This window comes from Oncorhynchus clarkii, chromosome 12 (genome assembly GCF_045791955.1).
Source record: "Oncorhynchus clarkii lewisi isolate Uvic-CL-2024 chromosome 12, UVic_Ocla_1.0, whole genome shotgun sequence".
In the NCBI taxonomy this organism is placed as follows: Eukaryota; Metazoa; Chordata; class Actinopteri; order Salmoniformes; family Salmonidae; genus Oncorhynchus; species Oncorhynchus clarkii.
In genome coordinates this window covers 30,406,314-30,431,288 of record NC_092158.1, presented here as the reverse complement: position 1 = coordinate 30,431,288, position 24,975 = coordinate 30,406,314, and the positions used below count along the sequence as shown (strand labels likewise).

At 42.5% G+C, this 24,975-nt stretch overlaps 2 protein-coding genes across 2 annotated transcripts; one reads left to right on the top strand and one right to left on the bottom strand.

Moving 5' to 3' along the window:
• The first annotated feature begins 1,950 nt into the window (after positions 1-1,950).
• Positions 1,951-23,338, top strand: LOC139422439 (retinoblastoma-associated protein-like). Its single transcript, XM_071173616.1, has 6 exons — positions 1,951-2,212; positions 14,409-14,533; positions 14,715-14,850; positions 20,144-20,286; positions 20,417-20,562; positions 23,195-23,338. Exons 1-3 carry the CDS (start codon positions 1,951-1,953, stop codon positions 14,727-14,729), a joined length of 402 nt encoding a protein of 133 aa, XP_071029717.1. The 3' UTR covers positions 14,730-14,850; positions 20,144-20,286; positions 20,417-20,562; positions 23,195-23,338.
• LOC139421977 (lysophosphatidic acid receptor 6-like) lies at positions 6,367-8,856 on the bottom strand. Its single transcript, XM_071173120.1, has one exon. The coding sequence runs from the start codon at positions 8,500-8,502 to the stop codon at positions 7,345-7,347; it is 1,158 nt and encodes a 385-aa protein (XP_071029221.1). The 5' UTR covers positions 8,503-8,856; the 3' UTR covers positions 6,367-7,344.
• Positions 23,339-24,975: the final 1,637 nt, after the last annotated feature.

The following is a 24,975-nucleotide window of genomic DNA, read 5'->3' as shown; positions in this document are numbered from 1 at the left end:
AGGGAAGAGGTGACTGACTCCGTGATGCTGGCCTTCTAGGTAGAGTTGCAAAGAAAAAGCCATATCTCAGGCTGGCTAATAAAAATAAAAGATTAAGCTGGGCGAAAGAACAGACACTGGACAGAGGAAGATTGGGAAAAAAGTATTATGGACAGACTAATTTGAGGTGTTCTGTGCTTGAGGTGTTCGGATCACAAAGAAGAACATTCGTGAGACAGAGAATTTTGAAATATGCTGGAATGAGTGCTTGACGCCATTTGTCAAGCATGGTGGAGGCAATGTGATGGTCTGGGGGTGCTTTGGTGGTAGAGTGGGAGATTTGTAAAGGGATCTTGAAGAAAGAAGGCTATCACTCCATTTTGCAATGCCATGCCATACCCTGTGGACGTTGTGTAATTGGAGCCAATTTCCTCCTACAACAAGACAATGACCCAAAGCACAGCTCCAAACTATGCAATAACTATTTAGGGAAGAAGCAGACAGCTGGTATTCTGTCTAGAATGGAGTGGCCAGCACAGTCCCCGGATCTCAACCCTATTCAGCAGCTTGTCCGTATGGTACGTAAGAAGTGCCCATCAAGCCAATCCAACTTGTGGGTGGTGCCTCAGGAAGCATGGGGTGAAATCTCTTCAGATTACCTCAACAAATTGACAGCTAGAATGCCAAAGGTCTGCAAGGCTGTAATTGCTGTAAATGGAGGATTCTTTGACAAAAGGAAAGTTTGAAGGACACTTAAATTAAAAATCATTATTCATAACCTTGTCAACGTCTTGACTATATTTCCTATTCATTTTGCAACTAATTTCATATATGTTGTCATGGAAAACAAGGACATTTCTAAGTGACGCCAAACTTTTGAACGGTAATGTATATACATGCACACATACAGAGTACCAGTCAAGTTTGAACACCTACTCATTCCAGGGTTTTTTTTATTTATAATTTTTCTACATTGTAGAATAATAGTGAAGACATCACAACTATGAAATAACACAAGGAATCATGTAGTAACCAAAAAAAGTGTAACAAAAATCCAAATATATTTTAGATTCTTCCAAGTAGCCACCCTTTGCCTTGACAGCTTTGCACACGCTTGGCATTCTCTCAACCAGCTTCACCTGGAATGCTTTTCCAACAGTCATGAAGGAGTTCCCATGTATGCTGAGCACTTGTTGGCTGCTTTTCCTTCACTCTGTTGTCTAACTCATCCCAAACCATCTCAATTGGGTTGAGGTTTGGTGATTGGAGGCCTAGGTCATCTGATGCAGCACTCCTTCTTGGTCAAATGGCCCTTACACAGCCTGTAGGTGTGTTGGGTCAATGTCTTGTTGAAAACACATATGGAATCATGTAGTAACCAAAAGTGTCAAAAAAATCTAAGTGTATTTTATATTTGAGATTCTTCAAAATAGCCACCCTTTGCCTTGATGACAGCTTTGCACATGCTTGGCATTCTCTCAACCAGCTTTATGAGGTAGTCACCTGGAATGCATTTAAATTGTTCCTTGTTAAAAATGAATTTTCCTCTGTTTGATCCAATCAGTTGTGTTGTGACAAGGTAGGGGTGGTATACAGAAGATGGCCCTATTTGTTAAAAGTCCATATTATGCCAAGAACAGCTCAAATAAGCAAAGAAACAGTCAATTATTTTAAGACATGAAGGTCAGTCAATCCAGAAAATTTCAAGAACTTTGAGTGCAGTCGCAAAAACCAAGTGCTATGATGTAACTGGCTTCAGAGTTCAAGTAACGGATACATCTCAACATCAACTGTTAAGTTTTTTACATTTTCAGTTAGAACAAATTCTTATTCACAATGACGGCCTACCCCGGCCAAACCCTAAACGACGCTGGGCCAATTGTGCGCAGCCCTATGGGACTCCCAATCACGGCCGGATGTGATACAGCCTGGATATGAACCAGGGACTATAGTGACTCCTCTTGTACTGACATGCATAATCAATTGGACACAGATGAGCTATCAATTGTCCAGTCAGGGTGCTCCTCCAAGAATAGTGGCTACAACAATGGTAGTGTCCCCGTGAAGACGGACCTGTTTTTCCCGTGGATCCTGGATGTGTTCCAGCTGACAGCGTTTGACTTCTACAAGGTGATTGAGAGCTTCATCAAGGCTGAGCCCAGCCGGAGTAAAGACATCGTCAAGTACTTGGAGCTCTGCGAACAACTCATCATGGAGACTTTCCTGGAGAAGGGTACGTTACGTCACTCACAGCCAGTCTCATCACCACATGGTACTAGGGCTGGTCGGTAAACCGTAAAAAATATATACCGGTATTCATTCACGGTTTGGATTTTTACTTTACCTTCTATAATGGTATTTTTAATGTTTGATTTGTTACATTAAATAATTCAGTAATGACTCTGGGGAAAAATGATGGCAATCATGTGTTTTTAGTGCCAGTAAGAAACTGCTAACAGCTGAGAACTGCTAGCTAGCACAACAAGTCAACAACTTCGGGAGGGTAAGCTTGCCAAATAATTGAAAACAGTCAGGAGAATAGTTTTTTTTTGGGGGGGGGGGGGAATAGAGGAATACTAAGACAAAAGAAACGTGACACCGCGTGTAAGTTATAAAAGAGGAAAATAAAAGTGAATGCTGTAATTCAACAAATAACTATGCAAATGGAAACCATTGGTTGAGTACAAGATTGAGGCTACAAAAGAGGATTTAGATTCCTATGTAATGTTCTACAAATTGGCCTACTTCACTGTCAGTTTTGTCCTATTATTTTTGGTTGAAGTTTGGTTGAACAGTATAGAGCAATCATAATGGAGAAAGCCCATTGAACACTTACAATTAATTTGTTGTAATGTACTATCCATAAAGCATGTTTAGAGGTGTATTACTTAGAAACATCAAATACCGTCAAAAATTGGGAATATACCATGATGATATTATGGCCATATCGCCCAGCTCTACATAGTACACGTCACAAAGTTAAATTATGGCATATAATTACAGCACTCAAGGCCAGTGGCATGTCTTGTGGGGTATGCATGGGTGTCTGAGCTGTGTGCTATTATTTTAAACAGACCGCTCTGTACATTCACCTTACAAAATCAAGTAATGAGGAAGTCTATCTCCTCCACTTTGAGCCATGAGAGATTGACATGCATGTTGTTAATGTTAGTTCTCTGTGTACTTTTAAGGGCCAGCCGTGGTGCCCTGTTCTGAGCCCACTGCAATTTTCCCAGGTCCCTCTTTGTGGCACCTGACCACACTACTGAACAAAACCAGGGCCTGTAGGACCTGCCTTGTTGATAGTGTTAAGGCAGAGCAATGCTTTATTATGGACTGACTTTGCCCCCGTCTTAGCTACTGTTGTATCTATGTTTTGACCATGACAGTTTACAATGTAGGGTTACTCCAAGCAGTTTAGTCACCTCAACTTTTTCAATTTCCACATTATTCATTACGAGACGTAGTTGAGGTTTAGGGTGTAGTGAATGATTTGTCCCAAATACAATGCTTTTAATTTTAGAAATATTTAGGACTAACCTATTCCTTGCTGACCATTCCGAAACTAACTGCAGGTCTTTAAGTGTTGCAGTCATTTCAGTCGCTGTAGTAGCTGACGTGTATGGTGTTGGGTCATCCGCATACATGGACACACTGTTCTGTTAGATAAGTAACTAACTCTTTATCCACATTATAGCAGGGGGTATAAAGCCATAAAACAAGTTTTTCCAGCAGCAGACTATGATCGACAACGAATCAACAAACAATGACGAGACAGAGGAGGTGAGGGTCTTTGGAGTGTGGTGTCAGGAAAATAACATCTCACTCAATGTCAGCAAAACAAAAGAGATGATCGTGGACTTTAGGAAACCGCAAAGAAAACAGCATTGGAGAAGGTGGAAAGTTTTAAGTTCCTCTGTGTTCATATCACTGACAAACTGAAATTGTCCACGCACACGGACAGTGTGGTAAAGAAGGCGACACGGCAACTGTCACGGCAACTGCACCGCCCACAACCGCAAGGCTCTCCAGAGGGTAGTGCGGTCTGCACGACACATCACTGGGGGCAAACTACTTGCCCGCCAGGACACCTAAAACACCCAATGTCACAAGAAGGCAAAAAAAGTTCAAGGACAATAACCACCCGAGCCACTGCCTGTTCACCCCGCTTACATCCAGAAGGCGAGGTCAGTACAGGTGCATCAAAGCTGGGACAGAGAGAGATCCTCAGTCATTTTCCACCCAGATTGTCAGACTCCGGTGGCTTATCATTGTTGATAGACGATAATCATTGTTTCACCTCTTCCACACTGACTTTATGGAATTCAAAAGTACAATTCTTGTCTTTCACAATTTGGTCCGACATACTTGGATGTGTAGTGTCAGCGTTTGTTGCTGACATGTCATCCCTAAGTTAGTTTATCTTGCCAATGACAAAGTAATTAAAGTAGTTGGCAATATCAGTGGGTTTTGTGATGAATGAGCCATCTGATTCAGTGAATGATGGACACGAGTTGGCTTTTTTTCCCCAAAATTGAATTTGTGTTCCAAAGCTTTTTACTAACATTCTTTTATATAATGTATTTGTCATAGTATAGTTTGTTATTTTAATTTAGCTTAGTCACATGATTTCTTAATTTGCAGTACGCTTGCCAATCAGTTGGGCTGCCAGACTTATTTGCAATACCTTTTGTTACGACTATCTGGAGTTTGTCGGTGATTTACTAGGAAAGAAGACTAGTCAAATTCCTCCAAGATTGTTGTGTGTCTTTCAGAAAAACTCAACACATGCTCCAGGCAGAGAAAATATTTAGAAATGCCCAGACTTGATGCACTTAGCATTACCCTGGAGAACAAGCCTTTTCCTTAGTGTCTCTCCTTCCTAGTTCCTTGGAAAAGGAACTCTTACATTCTCTGTAGACTAGAACTTCTATAGCCTAATATCTTAATATTTTCTTCAGGGATTTGAGATTCAAACAAGGATATTTCTGTAAATCCCATGCACAAAACTGTCTTAAATGACACTTCAGATTTTCCCGTCTTGAGGCTATAAGAAATGTGTGTAAAGTGTCATCTTTTGAGCGCAAGCAGGGTGTTGAGTACATGAAGACATTCACTTGTGTTTTGGAAAGGTTGTGATAATCCAAAATTCTCTTATTCCACATTAAGTAGTTTTCAAAGGAAATATTGTGTTTTGGTGTCCAACCTCAGTCCTCTATTGAAATGGTGCTTGGTTTGATTTGACTGTGTTCTTGGTCCATTTGAAATGGTCTACGGTAACCATTTCAGTTTACGCCCATGTTCCCCCATACAGTACATGCAGTCTCCCTCCAACACACACACATTCTGTCCTTTTGGTTACACTGCAATAGTGGTGTTTAACTTCACCCTCCCAGCTGCCAGGCAACCCTCTCAATGCGTCTCATTGACCAGTTAACTAGTATGGCATAATTAAAGCAAGGCAATATCCCGGAGCTGCTAGTAAGACAATTTCTCTGGTGCCTGTTGTCTTCTATACATTTACACTCGATCTAGTTTCGGTGTTGTTAATTAGGATGAGTACTGTAACGGACAGGAACAACCGATCACTCTTCCAGTGTTTTATAGATGTGTAGGACTGTTTGACATGTTTTGTGTTTATCACCTCTTGTATGTTTGAGGATTGGTGCCAAATCCCAACAGTCAGCACACTTTCCCCACAAAAGCATGTGCTCACTTGACTGCTTTGGTTTCACAATCCATCTCATCAGGTGAGTGAGTAGTGAAGAGCAGTGTGTCTGTCATGTAGTTTAACCCCCAGGGCCCAAACTGCATGGTGATCTTTCAGCTGAGAGAATGGGAAGTTTACCAACATAGATATTCTCATAGTAAAGCCATGGATTGCTCATATGTATCACCTTACATGGTGTTAACAAAGAAACCCAGATATGAAATACTGAGTTGAAACCCAATCTATGAATAAATATAACAGGCCAGATGTTTCTCACATTTCCCACATGGCTGATGCTGTTGAGCAGTTTTCTGGTTATAGCCCTCGGATGTGGTTGTCTGGTTTTCTATGTATCTTAACAGGGCCAGAATGTGTTCATAGCCTTTTCTCTTTGGTTTAACGTTGGGGGTTTTCTATGTAAAATAGCTAACCAGTGATCTTGGATCAGGCTTAAATCCACTTTCTTACTTTTGTTTTTGTTTCACACTCTTAGTCATTGTTATGGTCTCTATGGCGACATTGGTTATGGTGTGCCACTCCTTAAAATAATGATTCAACCAGTTATCATTGGCTAGCCAGACGTCCGTTATCATGCTTGGTAATGGCTTGAGGTGGTTTCTGTGTGCACTAGCTATTTGTTGTTAGTTGTATGATTCATGTGAGCAGGGGAGGATGTATTATTGCTACGCTAGTGAGGCAATGTCATAAGACTGATAACCACCTACCTTTTGTAAAATGCTCTAAATATCTCAAGCTATTTATTACCCACAAATCAATATATGGCATGCAAAGGTAAACCTGGGTAATGTCATACATTTACCACCATTTGTTCATAGTGACTTCAGAAAACAGATGAGAACTTGTTTGCTTTCTTTTTATTCATTCAAGGCACCATCACTATTGGGATAAATAGTTTGCAAGTCAAATATCTTGCACTATAGTGCTATTTCATAATTTTGGTTAATCTAATGTATTTAGTCACAGGTAAAACACTGACAACTGCCTGGTATCAAGTCTTTCAATAGAGCAACATGTAGAGACCCCGGCCACTGTTTGACAAGTCACAGTGTGTTGTGGGTACATTTTCACTGTTTTGTTTTGTAAATCTGTAGCACCATGCTCCAGGGTTTCCTCCCCCAGACCTGCATCATGTAGGCTAATCCTCACACTCAACACTGCTGTTGATGCAATACTTAAAGGGATACTTCTGGATTTTGTTAATGAGGCCGTTTATCTACTTCCCCATTGTCAGCTGAACTTGTGGATAACATTTGTATCGTTCTGTGTCCAGTATGAAAGAAGTACGGGGTAGTTTTGCAAGCCAATACTAACTAGGATTTGCACAATGTCTGGAAGTCTACGGGTATCTTCTAGCATGCTAGCCAAAATTCCAAAGTACCCCTTTAACACGAGAACACTCAGAGCTGAGTCACTGTACTTAGTGCAAGGATGGTACCCTTAATGCAACCGCTCTTTAGGGTTTTCTCACTTTGTTCCTGTGATGCCATGGTTCCTATAGAATCCACTCAAGACCACATCTCCCATCTGTTACGGCTGATCATCTGGGCGTATTGCACCAAATATTGACTCACTGAAATATTGATGTCAAATATCGCACTGATGCCTCATTAATTTGGCTCATGTGGGTGATGATGTCACACACTGGACTCTAGGTAAAATTGAGTCCTTGCGTTGTTCTGAATGATGCTCTGGCTCTGCAGCATGTTTGTCTGAAGACCCTTGTCCAGCTTATTCTTGTTGCGAACCGCCATAGATTTACGTTTGATGGAGTTCTGGATGGTCTCGGAGGTGAAGTAGTAGATGACTGGGTCAAAACAGCAGTTGCTGACCGCAATGCAGAGGGCAATGGGGTAGATGGTCCTCACCACTGACTCCACAGCGCAGCCCTTCAGCAGCTTGGTGCGGACCAGGGCATAGAACACCAGGTTGACGTTGTAGGGGATGAAGCAGAAGCAGAAGATGAGAAGATGGACCACGATCATCCTCAGGATGTTGGTCTTGTTGAGCTGGCCCCCACGGCTGATAGCCTGGGGCTGGCGCAGTGTCTGGAGGACCGAAACGGAGCAAAAGATGTTTAGTAACAATGGGATCAGGAATCCCACTGTCTCAATAAACACCACCACTTTGGACAGACTGGACTTCCACTGCTTGTTGGAGAAGTTTTCAAAGCAGTAGTTGACGGAGGAGTTTTTGTACCTGAGCGAGGTGGTGTCGAGGAGGAAGCCTGTCGGAAGGCTGCCAGACAGCACCAACACCCAAACAGCGCAGCAGGCCAGCTTGGCGTTCCGCTTCGTCCGCAGCGCCTGCGATCGGAATGGGTGGACGATGGCCAGGAAGCGGTCCACGCTGATGCAAGTGAGGAAGAGAATGCTACCGTACATGTTGGTGTAGAATAGGGAGACAGAAAGCTGGCAGAGCCCCCTGCCAAACGGCCAATCCTGGTTGATAAAATAGAAGATTCTGAAGGGCAGGGTGAGGACGAAGAGCAGGTCGGACACCACCAGGTTCATCATGTAGGTGGTGGTCTCGTTGCGCAACTTCAGCGTGCAGGCAAAGATGTACATGGCAGCCATGTTGAAGAGCAGCCCGACTATGAAGACCAGGCTGAAAACCGCTGTGTACAGGGTGTACTTAAAGCCATCACTCTTAATACAGCTCACGTTGGTTTGGGTCAAACCAAGAGCACTGATGCCATCAGTCTCTAGAGTGCTGTTATGCATCTTTAGAGAGGAGTAGAGGATGGGAGTGTTGATGAATGTCAATACAACAATGAATGTTTTTGTGAAAAGCATCGATCACTTGTACAAGTTAATTCCAAAGAATGGAGCAGTGAAGTGTCCTTAATTTCAGTTCTTAATTTCATCAGTTATGTCATTTCCAATCTTCCCCCAGCATAAGGGAATACTAGCTCAAAAAATTAACCACACCTTCACTCTTATCCAATGTTCATAAGCACAATGTACTCATGTGAACACCACCATGTCCAGTGTTTTTAAAAATAACAGCAAGTAATTCCATCAATACCTGTGCTTGTATCCAAAAAGACAAGACCAGTCCCCTGTTAATCCATTGGTACATGTATGATGTATCACGTAATTCTAAGATCCCAAGCCTGTTTTTATGTCCTCTGTGAACAGCCTTGATGTTGGCTTCTCGGAGTCTGGATAATTTCTCCTCTCACCCCAGTCAGCAGTGTTTCTTGCTTCAGTGAGAGAGGGGGAGTCATGTGCCTCTCCTTGGGTCTGTGAGCTGAGCGTCTGAGAGGCTCTGTGCTGCCTCTCTGGGTCCCTCCAGGCCTCTGGCAGCCCTCTTCCTGTCTGATCCCGCTGCAGCCCCTGGGGGCATGGTGCTCCTACTGACCCTACACTTGTAGACAGACTGGCTCTGCTGTAGACTGTCTGTTCTGTCCACCAGAAAATACAGCCTTTCCAGGCCTAACAGTCAGTGGAGTCAGTCTTCTGTTCTGAAGCTCTACCACAGCTTAACTGACTACTTGCTTACACACTGGGAGGAGTAGGCTACCACCCATCCAAGGCCCTCCCACATCTGACTGCTTTAGCTATGTAATCACCTAAGAGATTTGTCTCTGGCTGGGCTTGGCAGGAGACGGGTGGGGTTCTGAATGTTTAAAGACGTCCTCCAGTAATTATTGATTTAATTAACTTTTCCTGTTTATTTATACTTCAGATATCACTAATGTACACACCCTAAAGGGTAAAACGATATGTTTTGAGAAATAATTTTTTAGAAAATGATACTTCAAGGAGTTGGTTTGATGAAGTTGTGATGTCATTGGCCTCCCCTTGCTTGAGGGAACAGTGGAGCAATAGAGAACAAAAGGGGAAAGGCCCACCTCCACACTTGTGTCATGACTTACCTGGACTACCTATTGATTTGCCTTTTTGTTGAGTAGGTGTGAGGTGAAAGAATTTGTTAGCTTGTTTTGGTGCCCTTAGCATTCTTTCAGGATCTCATGAAAATATCAATGAAATGTATGTAGGGTGTTTTGTTCAAACTTTCAAATTCCTTTATATATTGGATTTTCATCTAAGAGCTAGCCTACTTTCGAACAGTGGACATTTTTCCAGTTGATTGCTCTATTTGGCGAAAGGAGTCAATTAAGTCATACTCTCCTGTCAGCCCCAGAGCACAGTGTACTTTCTATTAGTCAATGGTGTCAGTGGGCAGCGGCCTCAGAACGACAGGAAGGGGAAGGTTCCAGTGATGGCAAGCCTGAGCGTGCAGACTAATGAGATGAGGCAGGGGACTAGGTGCGGTTTTCTCTGACGCAGATACAGATGTGCTGTATGCTTGTATTTATGTGCACGTGGAAATGCATGTATTAAATAAAATATCACACCTTTTGATTTTCATTCAAAATGCTGCTTGAAAAACAGCCTCATTGTGTCTGTGGCTGGATATAGTTGCTGGTGAAGTCTTACTGTAAACCATGTAGGCCTATCCGTACAAGTACTTGGAAGTATGGCTGGATGGGACACTATCCTTCTCTCATTACATATAAACGCTGCAGGCTAAGGTTAAATCTAGACTAGTTTTCCTCTATCGTAATCGCTCCTCTTTCACCACAGCTGCCAAACTAACCCTGATTCAGATGACCATCCTACCCATGCTAGATTACGGAGATGTAATTTATAGATCGGCAGGTAAGGGTGCTCGAGCAGCTAGATGTTCTTTATCATTTGGTCATCAGATTTGCCACCAATGTTCCTTTTTATAGGACTATACACCTCTGTAAACTGGTCATCTTGGTATACCTGTCGCAAGACCCACTAGTTGATGCTTATTTATAAAAACCCTCTTAGACCTTAGACCTCACTCCCCCCTATCTGAGATATCTACTAGCAGCCCTCGTCCTACACATACAACACCCGTTCTGCCAGTCACATTCTGTTAAAGGTCCCCAAAGCGCACACATCCCTGGGTCGCTCCTCTTTTCAGTTTGCTGCAGCTAGCAACTGGAACGAGCTGCAACAAACACTCAAACTGGATCGTTTTAACTCGATCTCTTCATTCAAAGACTCAATCATTGACACGTAATGACAGTTGAGGTTGCTTTGCATGATGTATTGTTGTCTCTACCTTCTTTCCCTTTGTGCTGTTGTCTGTACCCAATGTTTGTACCATGTTTGTGCTGCTTCCATGTTGTGTTGCTACCATGCTATGTTGTCTTAGGTCTCTCCTTTATGCAGTGTTGTGGTGTCTCTCGTCGTGATGTGTGTGTTGTCCCCACAGGAGGCCTTTTGGTAGACTGTCATTGTAAATAAGAATTTGTTCTTAACTGACTTGCCTAGTTATATAAAGGTTACATTTTTGTATTTTTTTTATCTAACTTTCATAAACACACAAACTCTTCCATACAGCTACACTACCGATCAAAAGTTTTAGAACGCCTACTCATTCAAGGGTTTTACTTTTATTTGTACTATTTTCTACATTGTAGAATAATAGTGAAGACATCAATACTATAAAATAACACATATGGAATCATGTAGTACCCAAAGAAGTGTTAAACAAATCAAAATATATTTATATTTGATATTCTTTAAATAGCCACCCTTTGTCTTGATGACAACTTTGCACACTTTTGGCATTCTCTCAACCAGCTTCATGAGGTAGTTACCTGGAATGAATTTCAATGAATAGGTCTGCCTTAAGGTCATTTGTGGAATTACTTTCATTAATGTGTTTGAGCCAATCAGTTATGTTGTGACAAGGGAGGGAGGGGGGGGGGGGGTATACAGAAGATATCACTATTTGCGGTGTGGGTGAATGGATGATCTCTGCATGTGTATTTCCCACCATAAAGCATGGAAGAGGTGTTATGTTGTGGGGGTGCGTTGCTGGTATTACTGTCTGATTTATTTAGAATTCAAGGCACACTTAACCAGCATGGCTACCACAGCGATATGCCATCCCATCTGGTTTGGGCTTAGTGGGACTATCATTTTGTTTTTCAACAGGGCAATGACCCAACATACCTCCAGGCTGTGTAAGGGCAATTTTACCCAGAAGGAGAGTGATGGAGTGCTGCATCAGATGACCTGACCTCAACTAAATTGAGATGGTTTGGGATGAGTCGGACAGCAGAGTGAAGGAAAAGCAGCCAACAAGTGCTCAGCATATGTGGGAACTCCAAGACTGTTGGAAAAGCATTCCAGGTGAAGCTGGTTGAGAGAATGCCGAGTGTGCAAAGCTGTCATCAAGGCAAAGAAGAAGCTCAAATATAAAATATATTTTGATTTGTTTAACACTTTTTTGTTGTTGGTTACTACATGATTTCATGTGTGATGTCATAGTATTGGAGTCTTCGCTATTATGCTACAATGTAGAAAATAGTAAAACCCTTGAATGAGTAGGTGTTCTAAAACTTTTGACCGGTAAGGTAATTAAAGTGAATAATGCTTCTGATAAGATCTGACAACTGTGTTCCAAAGGTCAAACCCAACATGACCAGTGGCAACAAGGAACAGGGGTTGTTAACCCTTTGGGTTAAGCTAGCCTCATTGAATAGGGGTGTGAAATTCTCTTATTATAGGAAGGAACACAGTCGGTAACAATTTTTCAAATGTGTCTGATGAATTCATCTATTCTTGACAGTCCGTTGAAGGCTAAACAACGTTGTTGACAGAGTGGCTCTGGCAATAGTCAACTTGTTCTGGATGGGGTAGGGCGATATAAACTGCTTGTTCCATACGAACACACATAATGTTCAGGATAGTAAGGTCAAAACAGACACATTCTTTCCTCTCTTGCAGTTGAACCCTTTGCCAGGACGGCATACTTGAGATTGAGGGAATAGCTGAAACCAGAGTCATTCAGTGTTTTCTGAGGACACAGCTGGGCTGTAGAATAACCATTAAAGAAGGCGGTTCCGTGTCTAACTTCCAGTCCTGTTTTGTGGACCACATAACAGTGAAAACACAGGTTCATTCCAAACAACTGTCACTCACTGTGCTCCCATACATTAGCACACACATCCAAATGAATTTATGGTCACTTCGCTTCAGGGGTTAGTTTTTTCCCGGAAATCTGTGTTAATAGATTTCACCTGCGTTCTAATTAAACACACTGACAATGAATACATGGGTCCACTCAGGAAGATATGGGTCAGTTGAAGAGGGTGCTATGTGGAAACAACTTAGGTTAAAGAAAACAATGTCATTGTAAAACCAGCAGCATACCACTCTGCATCCCACTGCTGGCTTGCTTCTGAAGCTACGCAGGGTTGGTCCTGGTCAGGCCTTGGATGGGAGACTAGATGCTGCTGGATGTGGTGTTGGAGGGCCGGTAGGAGGCACTCTTTCCTCTGGTCTAAAAAATATTCCAATTCCCCAGGGTAGTGATTGGGGACACTGCCCTGTGTAGGGTGCCGTCTTTCAGATTGGACGTTAAATAGGGGGCCTGACTCTCTTGAGGTCATTAAAGAGCTCATGGCACTTATTGTAAGACTAGGGGTGTTAATCCCGGTGTCCTGGCTAAATTTCCAAGCTGTCCCTCATACTGTCATGGTCACCTAATCATTCCCAGCTAACAATTGGCTCATTCATCCCCTCTCCCCTGTAACTATTCCCCAGGTTGTTGCTGTAAATGAGACGTGTTCTCAGTCAACTTACCCAGTAAAAAAAAAAAGTAGTCACAACATTCATTCATCGGAATGATATAATAACCTCCATTCTTGTACTCAACAGTGTTGATGAAATACGAACGCTGTAGGTGCATTGGAAAAATTACAAGCTCGCCATATGCATTATTCAAAAGGCACTCGCACATCTGAGCAACCTTTTTTGCAGGTGCATGGTAACAGTTGGACAAGATGAAGGAAAAGGGAAACCGCTCACTGTATCACTGATCTTTAATAAGCTTACGTATCGGCCTCACGGCCTTCGTCAGAGCTTTTGTGTTTTTTTAAAATAAATTATGTAGACCTAGCCCCACCCACATCCGTTCCACGCATCGAAGGTGGTTGGATTTCATTCTTTTACATTCTTCATTGTAACCACAATGTAACAAATAATCTAACTCTGGTTCAAACAAACTAGTGTGAATTGCTACAACACTGTCAACATTAAATATGCACACTTACATGCTGACTAGAGCGAGCAGGCATGTGCGTTCGTGTTGATTTTTGTCCATCCACAACAGATGCGTTCAGGACGTGCAGGTTGAAATATTAAAACAAACTCCACCACCTATATTCATTTGGGAACAGGTCAAAACGCATGAAACATTCATGTCCATTTAGACAGCTAGCTCGCTTGCTGTTGCTAGCTAATTTGTCCTGGGATATAAACATTAGGTTATTTTACCTGAAATGTAGAAGGTCCTCCTACTCCGACAATTACTCCTAGTTAGTTTCTAGTAATCCCTCCTTCAGTATGGCGGTTGGCAACCAACTTTAAGGTGCATTTCCTCCACCAACTGGGCTGGAGTGTGGACCTCAGTTCAGCTTTCAATCACCCATGTGGGTATATGCTCCTAAAACCAATGAAGAGATGGGAGAGGCGGGACTTGCAGCGCATCGAGCGTAAAAAAACGGAACCAACTTGTGTTTCACAGACACGTGCGAGCAGTTTGGATAAAATAATTGAATAACATGTAGGTGTACATTTTATTTTTGCAACGCTTGCATTGTGGTCAGCATGTTAACCCATCTTACTTCCTCATCTCACTCTAGCAGCTGAATCCCCTTTCAGCGGGAACACTGGACAAAGGGAGGACCACAGCAAGGGCCGCAAGCTGAGCGTGTGCTGGAAACACGTTGCCAATGCCACTGACAGACTTCCGGCACATACACCCTCCCTGGTTGGTTTTTTTCCAGGGTGGAAAAATAACAATTCTGCATTAACATGGCCCCTGTGCTTTAGGAACAAGTTCCATGACCTTGGGATTACATAGTGTTGATGTTTTTGTAATGCTTTCATGCCTGTGTGAAATGCTGTAGTGCCTGTCTTATGAATGCTCTTCCATGTGTGTTTCTCCCTAGGACTCCACTGTTTGAGCTGCTGAGACAAACTTGTGAGGAGGGTCCAGTGGAGCAGGCTGAGCCACCTGCCACCCTCAACCAGTGATGTGATTTAAACCAGACTTATTGTTCCATTCATCTTCCCCGCTGTCATTTGGTTTGTGTGAATTAAACTTGTAAATAGGCCAGTGAATTAGAACTGTGCCTCTACGAGGAGCATCTTGGCTTTGAGGTTTTATTTGTATGAGAAAAGCATGGGATGCAAAGCTTTACAAAATACAGGGCGGATGAGGTCGGAGAAGACTGGAAAAGTTGTGTACACAATTCTCTGGTGTTGGAGAAAAGCCTGGTAGTGTACAGTAATCATCTTAAACTTTTCACTGGAAGTGCCAAGACGTCTTATGCCAAGACCATCGATTTTCCTCAAGTCTAATGGTGTGACTGTGGTACACCTATTTGTAGGGCCTTGAGGTTTACCTGGTCAGAATGTTGTAGTCCACCTCTTTCTCTGATTATTTGTAGGTAGGATGAAGGGAAAGGGGGCCTGGGACTTCATATAGGAAAGTATTGAGAGGAAAGTAGCCTCCAGTCCTACTCTGAAATCTCCTTGGTATTTTATGGGCTCCCCCCTAAACTGCACCCATGTGCAGACTGCTGCACAGAAGAAATATCATCCCACACAGAGAAGCACGAGATTGAACCTCACTCAAATTTCTGGTGTTTTTAGTTCACATTATCAACATTTCTCTTTACTGTGGGAATTGGGATCGAATCAATGCAATATTAGCCACTTTCAATGCAACATACCGAAACAAAACGAACTAGACTTAGTATGCAAAACTAACAGCGCAAGAGATTTTGTTGTAGGCAGAGCACATTGGAGTAGGATTATGTTGCATTGACACGCATGACTCAGCCTGTACTCTACACAGACCGGTGCCGCATAACCAATCAGAACTGCAGTAGGCCTATATGCAAATAGACCATTGCCAAAAATGGATCAGTGCCATTCTCTTTGAATTGGACTGTGTTTATAGCATGAGCGGTCGTGAGTAGATGCACTTGTTTTGAGATCAAAGCGAGAGCTGCATGTAGCCACGTGCACATTTGTTCATATCCTTTGCTAGTTAGTGAGTATTTAGGCCTCTTATAGATTATTTGTAGTCAGCAATAGGGGAGTGATCGCTTCCTACACTAGCACAAAACATGTACATTTCTAGTACATGTTGAAAAGTGAGTCTGGTAAAGAGCTTTTTTTGTCTTAAAGGAGCAGTGTTGTAATTTTGAGAATGAGCAAATAGGCAGAGGGTAACATAATTTGTCTGATTCTCTAATAATGGTATGGGAATAATAATGCATTTTTATTTTGTAAAGTGGTTTCTTGCATCAAACAACATTTCCAGTCACCTCCTTTGTCTGAAGGACAAGTGGATAAACAGGTTAATCGCAAGCTCTGCATGTTTTATTTTTTAAAAGTCTCATACAATGTTGGCCTACATTGAACACCACACATTGGCTGGCGGTAGGCTTAGATGATGATCAAATATCCATAGTGGCCTACTTGACCACCGTCTGTAACGTAAAGCGGGTACAGCCTCCGTGTTCACAGTAAAATTTTCACAATGTTCAAGTTTGCACTCTGAAATTTTCTCTGTGCCAAAAAACATTTGAGGGAACATTGTTTGAGTATTGTCTGTTATGCTAGCTATTTTTTACGTAGGATTGGGAGATATTACGGTGGCATAGTCTATCAAGGATGATTGACAGCCATCGTCAATGGTGACGACATTGTGATGCGACGACAGAAGATACCTATATCAACTTGACTGGCACCATGCAGTAAAGAGCAAGGCAGTGCATGGGTGACATTCACAGTAAATTGCCTATATTGCTATTTGCTATAGCCTATTCAAATAAATGTTCTATTTACAGAATGCAAGAGAACAATGTAGCTCCAGCTGTTCTGGATGACTGTGTGATCACGCTCTCGGTAGCCGATGTGAGTAAGACCTTTAAACAGGTCAACATTCACAAAGCCGCGGGCCAGACGAATTACCAGGACATGTACTCAAATCATACATGGACCAACTGGCAAGTGTCTTCACTGACATTTTTAACCTCTCCCTGACCGAGTCTGTAATACACTTGAAGTCGGAAGTTTACATACACTTAGGTTGGATTCATTAAAACTCGTTTTTCGACCACTCCACAAATTTCTTGTTAACAAACTATAGTTTTGGCAAGTCGGTTAGGACATCTACCTTGTGCATGACACAAGTAATTTTTCCAACAATTGTCTACAGACAGATTGCTTCACTTATAATTCACTGTATCACAATTCCAGTGGGTCAGAAGTTTACATACACTAAGTTGGCTGTGCCTTTTTAAACGGCTTGGAAAATTCCAGAAAATGATGTCATGGCTTTAGAAGCTTCTGATAGGCTAATTGACATAATTTGAGTCAATTGGAGGTGTACCTGTAGATGTATTTCAAGGCCTACCTTCAAACTCAGTGCCTCTTTGCTTGACATCATGGGAAATCAAAAGAAATCAGCCAAAAACATTGTGGATCTCCACATGTCTCTTTCTTCCTTGGGAGCAATTCCCAAATGCCTGAAGGTACCACGTTCATCTGTACGCAAGTATAAACACCATGGGACCACGCAGCCGTCATACTGCTTAGGAAGGAGACGCGGTCTGTCTCCTAGAGATGAAGGTACTTTGGTGCGAAGTGTAAATCAATCCCAGAACAACAGCAAAGGACCTTGTGAAGATGCTAGAGGAAACAGGTACAAATGTATCTATATCCACAGTAAAACGAGTCCTATATCGACAAAAGCTGAAAGGCCGCTCAGCAAGGAAGAAGCCACTGCTCCAAAACTGCCATAAAAAACCCAGACTATGGTTTGCAACTGCAAATGGGGTCAAAGATCATACTTTCTCAGGTCTAATGAAACAAAAATAGAACTGTTGGCCATAATGACCATCGTTATGTTTGAGGAAAAAGGGGGAGGCTTGCAAGCCGAAGAACACCATCCCAACCGTGAAGCACAGGGGTGGCAGCATCGTGTTGTGGGGGTGCATTGCTGCAGGGGGGACTGGTGCACATCACAAACTAGATGGAATCACGAGGAAATAAAATGATGTGGATATATTGAAGCAACATCTCAAGACATCAGTAAGTTAAAGCTTGGTCGCAAATGGGTCTTACAAATGGACAATGACCCCAAGCATACTTCCAAAATCAAGGTATTGGAGTGTCTATCACAAAGCCCTGACCTCAAATCCTATAGAAAATGTGTGGACAGAACTGAAAAAGCATGTGCGGGCAAGGAGGCCTACAAACCTGACTCAGTTACACCAGCTCTGTCAGGAGGAATGGGCCAAAATTCACCCAACTTATTGTGGGAAGCTTGTAGAAGGCTACCCAAAATGTTTGACCCAAGTTAAACAATTTTAAATGCTACCAAATACTAATTGATGCAATGCTACCAAATACTAATTGAGTGTATGTAAACTTCTGACCCACTGGGAATGTGATTTTAAAGAAATATAAGCTGAAATAAATAATTCTCTACTATTATTCTGACATTTCACATTCTTAAAATAAAGTGGTGATCCTAACTGACCTAAAACAGGGAATCTTTACTAGGATTAAATGTCAGGAATTGTGAAAAACTGAGTTTAAATGTATTTGGCTAAGGTGTATGTAAACTTCCGACTTCAACTGTATTTACATGTTTCAAGCAGGCCACTATAGTCCCTGTGCCCAAGGAATCGAAGGTAACCTCCCTAAATGATTACCGCCCTGTAGCACTCACATTGGTAGCCATGAAGTGCTTTGAAAGGCTGGTCATGGCTCACATCAACAGCATCCTCCCGGATACCCTAGACCCACTCCAATTCGCATACCACCCCAACAGATCCACCGATGATGCAATCTCAATCGCACTCCACACTGCCCTTTCCCACCTGGACAAAAGGCACACTTATGTCAGAATGCTGTCCATTGACTACAGCTCAGCGTTCAACACCATAGTGCCCACTAAGCTAAGGACCCTGGGACTAAACACCTCCCTCTGCTACTGGATCCTGGAATTCCTGATGGGCCGCCACCAAGTGGTAAGGGTAGGCAACAACACGTCTGCCACTCTGATCCTCAACACTGGGCCCCCCCCCATATTACTTTAGTAATGTGCAACCTACCTCCATCGCATAGTAGCCTAGGCCTAATAAGAGAGGAGGATGTGAATCAGTTTAATTATCCAGTTCTATGGACAGCAGAGTTGCTTGCTCTGCAGACTGTAGCCCATGATTTACAACCCATCACACGACTCACAGGCAGCGCCAGTGAGTTTCGTTGACTGTATATCCCTCGCTCCATCCGTGCGCTTCGGCACTCAGGCCTACTTATCTCTTTCGTGCCACGGTTACACCAGAGTGGAATAGGCTACTAGAAGATATTTGGCTACACTATACTCCCAAGTTTTTGTCAATGTCATGGTTCCTCTTGTGCCTCTCATAGCATGCGAGCTCGTGCTAGCTGACTCTTATTTTTTTTTTTTTTTTAAATGGATGGCCACTAGGGAGCGATAATTGTCTACCAGTCGATCATGATAGGACAAAAGTTGACATCGCCCAACCCTAATCTTATGTCAACCCAACTTATGTAGACTAGTAAAACTCATAACCCATACCTCCTACTGGCTGCCCCTCACTCTGTTAGCAGCTTTGGGCCTGTGCGTTCTTATCTGGTTTAGACATGCTCTGAATCGCCCTTTAGTTGTAATTGATGCTGGCTCATAAGCGATTGGCTCAAACACTCACAAACTTTGTTTACATACAGTCAATGAATGTTAGCATGTAAACAAAGCTGGGGTAAGATGGGGTCAAGCTGTGTAGCAGGGATGGGTGCCAGAGATCTGAGTAGTAAATGTTTGTTTTTCAAGTGTCATACCTTCCAGGCTGGGGGTGGCAGGCAAGTGTTGTAATTCTGCCCAACTGATTGATAATCACCAATTTGAGGTTAAAAAGATGCATTGATTTGCACTTGAATTCTCACAAAAAGGCACTGTACACATTCTTCAGCCTTGTCCTTTTGTAACTGCATTTAGGAACAACATTGCATTTTATTAAAGTTGCCCTGACAAAGCAGAAACTGAGTAGTTGTGGAATGTTAAGTATGTGAGTGGGTGAATTGAACAGGGCGGGGGGGAAATAGGCTTGTCTGGCCACATGAACACTGACCGACTAACACATATCAAAGCCCTGAGCTTTAAGAAAGACTGGTCAGAAGTCAGGTTGAAAACCTTTCAAAGTTTTCTCTATGATATTGACCATTTAACCTTTTACCTTGTGGTTTAAGAAGTCGATGTGCATCACTGATCCATCTCAATGTTATGACTTAATGCTTGTGATATTGTTTTTCTAATATAGTTTTTCTCTCTCAGGTATCTTTCCCCTGTGCGCCCCAGAAACCGACCCCAGCCGGCACCTGAATCTCCAGGCCCTCCCTCTCAGCCCCCTGCCACGGCAAACCATCAGACCCCTTGGCACCCCAAGTCAAACTCTCTCAGCCTCTTCTACAAAAAATGTAAACATTTCACTAGTAATGGTTTCACCAACTAATAGTTGGGTCTACAGTAGTCCTCTGTGAGGTGTTTGTGTATGACTGGCTGTCTGTCTTTGTAACGGGTTTCTAACTTGTTGTCTGTGTTCTGTAGTGTACCATCTGGCCTACATGAGGCTGAAGATGCTCTACACACACCTGCTGACCTCTCACCCTGAGCTGGAGCCAATCATGTGGACTTTGCTTCAGCACACACTACAACATGAGTATGAACTGATGAGAGACCGCCACCTGGACCAGGTATTGTGCACACACACACATACTCGAATGCAATTCAGACATGCAATCAAAACACACTAGACATTAGTGTTGTCATGATACGAAAATTGTATTAATGATACCAGGCCAAGTGTCACGATGCTATGTAGTATCGCAATACCACAGGGAGAACACTTGTTCTCGTTTTTTTAAAGTTATGCGCATGTGCTACACAACACCTGTCACTGATATTCACACTTGTACTCAATACAACACATATTGAATTTAACTTCACACTGTTCACTGTGTAATAGAATTCTGCATATAATGGTTAATATTTGCAAAGACCTACCTGTGATTTGGCTGGAGGGATGGGAGGTGGGAATATACTGTGGCAAGAAAATGTGAACCCTTTGGATTACCTGGACTTCTGCATAAATTGGTCGTAACATTTTATCTGATCTTCATCTAAGTTTCAACAATAGACAAACGCAGTCTGCTTAAACTAGTAAAACACAAACTATTATACGTTTTCATGTCTTCATTGAACACACCATGTAAACATCCACGGTGCCGGGTGGAAAAGGTATTTGAACCCTTGGATTTAATAACAACTGGTTGACCCTCCTTTGGCAGTAATAACCTCAACCAAACATTTTCTGTAGTTGCGGATCAGACCTGCACAACGGTCAGGAGGAATTTTGGATCATTCCTCTTTCCAAAACCGTTTCAGTTCAGCAATATTCTTGGGATGTCTGGTGTGAACCGCTCTCGAGGTCATGCCACAGCATCTCAATCAGGTTGAGGTCAGGACTCTTCATCTGACTGGCTTCAACAGAAAAACATTTCTGTTGATATTCTTCTGTTTTGGGTCGTTGTCCTGTTGCATCACCCAACTTCTGTTGAGCTTCAATTGGCGGACAAATAGCCGTACATTCTCCTGCAAACTGTCTTGATAAACTTGTAAATTCAGTTTTCCGTCGATGATAGCAAGCTGCCCTGGCCCTGAGGTAGCAAAGCAGCCCCAAACCATGATGCTCCCTTCACCACACTTTACAGTTGGGGTGAGGTTTTGATGTGGCTGTGCTGTGCCTATTTTCACCACACAGTGCTGTGACTTCCTTCCAAACAACTCCACTTTTGTTTCATCTGTCCACAATATTTTGTGCTACTGGAACATCCAGCTGCTCTTGCGAAATTCAGACGTGCAGCAATGTTTTTTTTGACAGCAGTGGCTTCTTCCGTGGGGCCCTCCCATGAACACTATTCTTGTTTAGTGTTTTACGTATTGTAGACTTGTCAACAGAAATGTTAGCATGTTCCTGAGATTTCTGTAGTCTTTAGCTGACACTAGGATTCTTAATCTCATTGAGCATTCTGCGTTGTGCTCTTGCAGTCATCTTTGCAGGACGGCCACTCCTCGGGAGAGTAGCTACAGTGCTGAACTTTCTCCATTTTATAGACAATTTGTGGACTGATGAACATCAAGGCTTTTAGAGATACATTTGTAACCCTTTCCAGCTTTATGCAAGTCAAGCATTCTTCATCTTGGGTCTTCTGAGATCTATTTTGTTTGAGGCATGGTTCACATCAGGCAATGCTTTTTGTGAATAGCAAACTCAAATTGTGAGTTTTTTTTTATAGGGCAGGGCAGCTCTAACCAACATCTCCAATTGTAGTCCAGGTTAGCTGACTCCTGACTCCAATTAGCTTTTGGTGAATTCATTAGCCTAGGGGTTCACATACGTTTTCCAACCTACACTGTGAATGCTTAAATGATGCATTCAATATAGACAAGAAAGATATACAATACTTTGTGTTATTAGTTGAAGCACACTGTGTTTGTCTGTTGTGACATAGATGAAGGTCAGATCACATTATATGACCAATTTATGCAGAAATCCAGATAATTCCAAAGGGTTCACATACTTTTTCTTGCCACTGTACATGCATAATGATCTACATGTCATTGTGGTAGTAAAGGGAGAATCTTTACTCTTAACACAGACCAACACTCTCCCTTCTTCACACACTCTGTCTCCCTCATAAATGGACACACCTCTTGGCCTAGCGTCGTCCGGGTTAGGGAGGGCTTGGTCAGTAGGGATGTCCTTGTCTCATCGCGCACCAGCGACTCCTGTGGCAGGCCGGGCGCAGTGCGCGCTAGCCAAGGTTGCCAGGTACACAGTGTTTCCTCCGGCACATTGGTGCGGCTGGCTTCCGGGTTGGATGCGCGGTGTGTTAAGAAGCAGTGCGGCTAGGTTGGGTTGTGTATCGGAGGACGCATGACTTTCAACCTTCGTCTCTCCCGAGCCCGTACGGGAGTTGTAGCGATGAGACAAGATAGTAGCTACTACAACAATTGGACACCATGAAATTGGGGAGAAAAAGGGGGTAAAATTAAAAAATGTATATATATTTTTAAAGACATTGATGGACAGGACGAAGCTGACGGGAGGTAGGACACTTCCCCAGCTAACTAGCTTGAATTACAGTTATGTTGTGTTCATGCAGAGGTGAGGCATGGCTGGTACATGTTGCTGTCTTCTTGCTCTCTTCTCATCACAGGAAACCTGATGGAGATTTCAGAGATAAGTGAGTTAGCATTTTATTTTCATCCTCAAGTGCTGGAGTCTCTTAACTAATGAAACTCAATGTCTCTGTTTGTTTCCAGGCTCCACTTGGACCCGCATACAGGAACAAAATATGAAGGAGGATGCAGAGTCCGAGAAGGACAAGCCTTGAACTTAACTGAAGGACTTACTGTCCAGCATTGTTTGAGAGTATAGATGCCAGATACTACTTTCTACCCCATACACCCCCCCCCATCCTCTCTTTAACAAAAATGAATACTTTGAGAGTAATTTTGTGAATTCAAAAAAGTTATTTGTTTAGTGTGGATGCTTTAGATGAGTGCTTTTAATATATTTTTATCCTTGTTATTGAAATAAATTGTTATGGGAAATCCTGTGAGTATCACCATGTTTTATAGAGAGACACTAGTTTTAAGGGTCTGCTACAGTTGCAGCCAAATATATTGGTTCCCTTGCACTTTTCTTAAATGATTTGAACTCAAATAAGTTGAACTTACAATGCATTTGGTCTCCACACCTTGTTATTGGATTTTCAACATTGCAGAACCAATGTTATTTTTGTAAACTTAAGTTTTGAATTAGGAAGGGTAAGACATGACATGGACAAACTTATTTGCACCCATGGAGCTTGTTCTTGGTTATACAGCATTTGCCAACATAACTGCAGACAAACTCTTCTTGTAGCCATCAATGAGCTTGTTGTACATTTCTCCTGGCAATTTGGACCACTCATCAGCAGCAAACTGCTGTATGTTTGAGGGGTGGCCTCCACCAAGTGCTGTTTTCAGATCTCACCATAGGTTTTGGATGGGATTCAGATCTGGACACTTTGCTGGCCACTGCAGAACAGTCCAGCATTTCTTCTTGAACCATTCCTGGGTGCTTTTTGAGGTGTGTTTGGGGTCACAACCTTAAGTTGAGATCCTGTTTTTAGATACTGGGTAGAACTCCAAAACACCTTGATAATCTGTTGACTTCATTATTCCTTGCACATGTTCAAGGCCTCCAATACCAGAGGCAGCAAATCAACCCCACATCATTATCAATCTTCCCCATGTTTGATTGTGGGTAGGGTTTTCTTTTAATTGAATGCTTAATATGGTCATCGATAAACAGCTGAACTGTATTTTTCAATGGTCCACAGAACATTTTCCCCAGGATTTAGAAGTTTAATCAGGATTTATTGTGTATCCTTCAGTATTGTGTTCTATATTTACCAGTGACCCAAATTAAGCATTCAAAGAAAAGAGCGCCCTCCCTGCAATTAAACATGAGGGAAGTTCGATAATGCTGTGGAATTTTTTTGCTGCCTCTGGTACTGGGGGCCTTGAACGTGTACAAGACATCATGAAATCGGTAGATTATCAAGGTGTTTTGGAGTGCAATGTTCAACCCAATGTCCAAAAACGGGGTCTCTGTTGAAAGATGTTGGTCTTTCAGCAGGACAACACCAAACACATTAGAAGCACCCCAAAATGGTTCAAGAAGAAGCACTGGACTATTCTGGAGTCCAGATCTGAACTACATCCAATACCTCTGGCAAGAGCTGAAAACAGCAGTTGGTGGAGGCACCCCTCAACCGTTGAAGAATTATAGCAGTTTTCTGCTGAAGAAGGGGCCTCATTGCCAGTTGAAAGGAGCAGCAAGCTCATTGATGACTACAAGAAGCATTTGTCGGGAGTTATCTTGGCCAAAGGCTGTGCAACTCCGGGGAGCCAATCATTTTGTCCATGCCATTTATCTTTATTTTCTAAAATAAATATGAAAATTTAAATAGACAAAGAATCCAATAACCAGGTCTTAAATTGGGATTTCTTAAGAAAAGTGCAAGTGTGCCAATATATTTGGTCGCTACTGTATA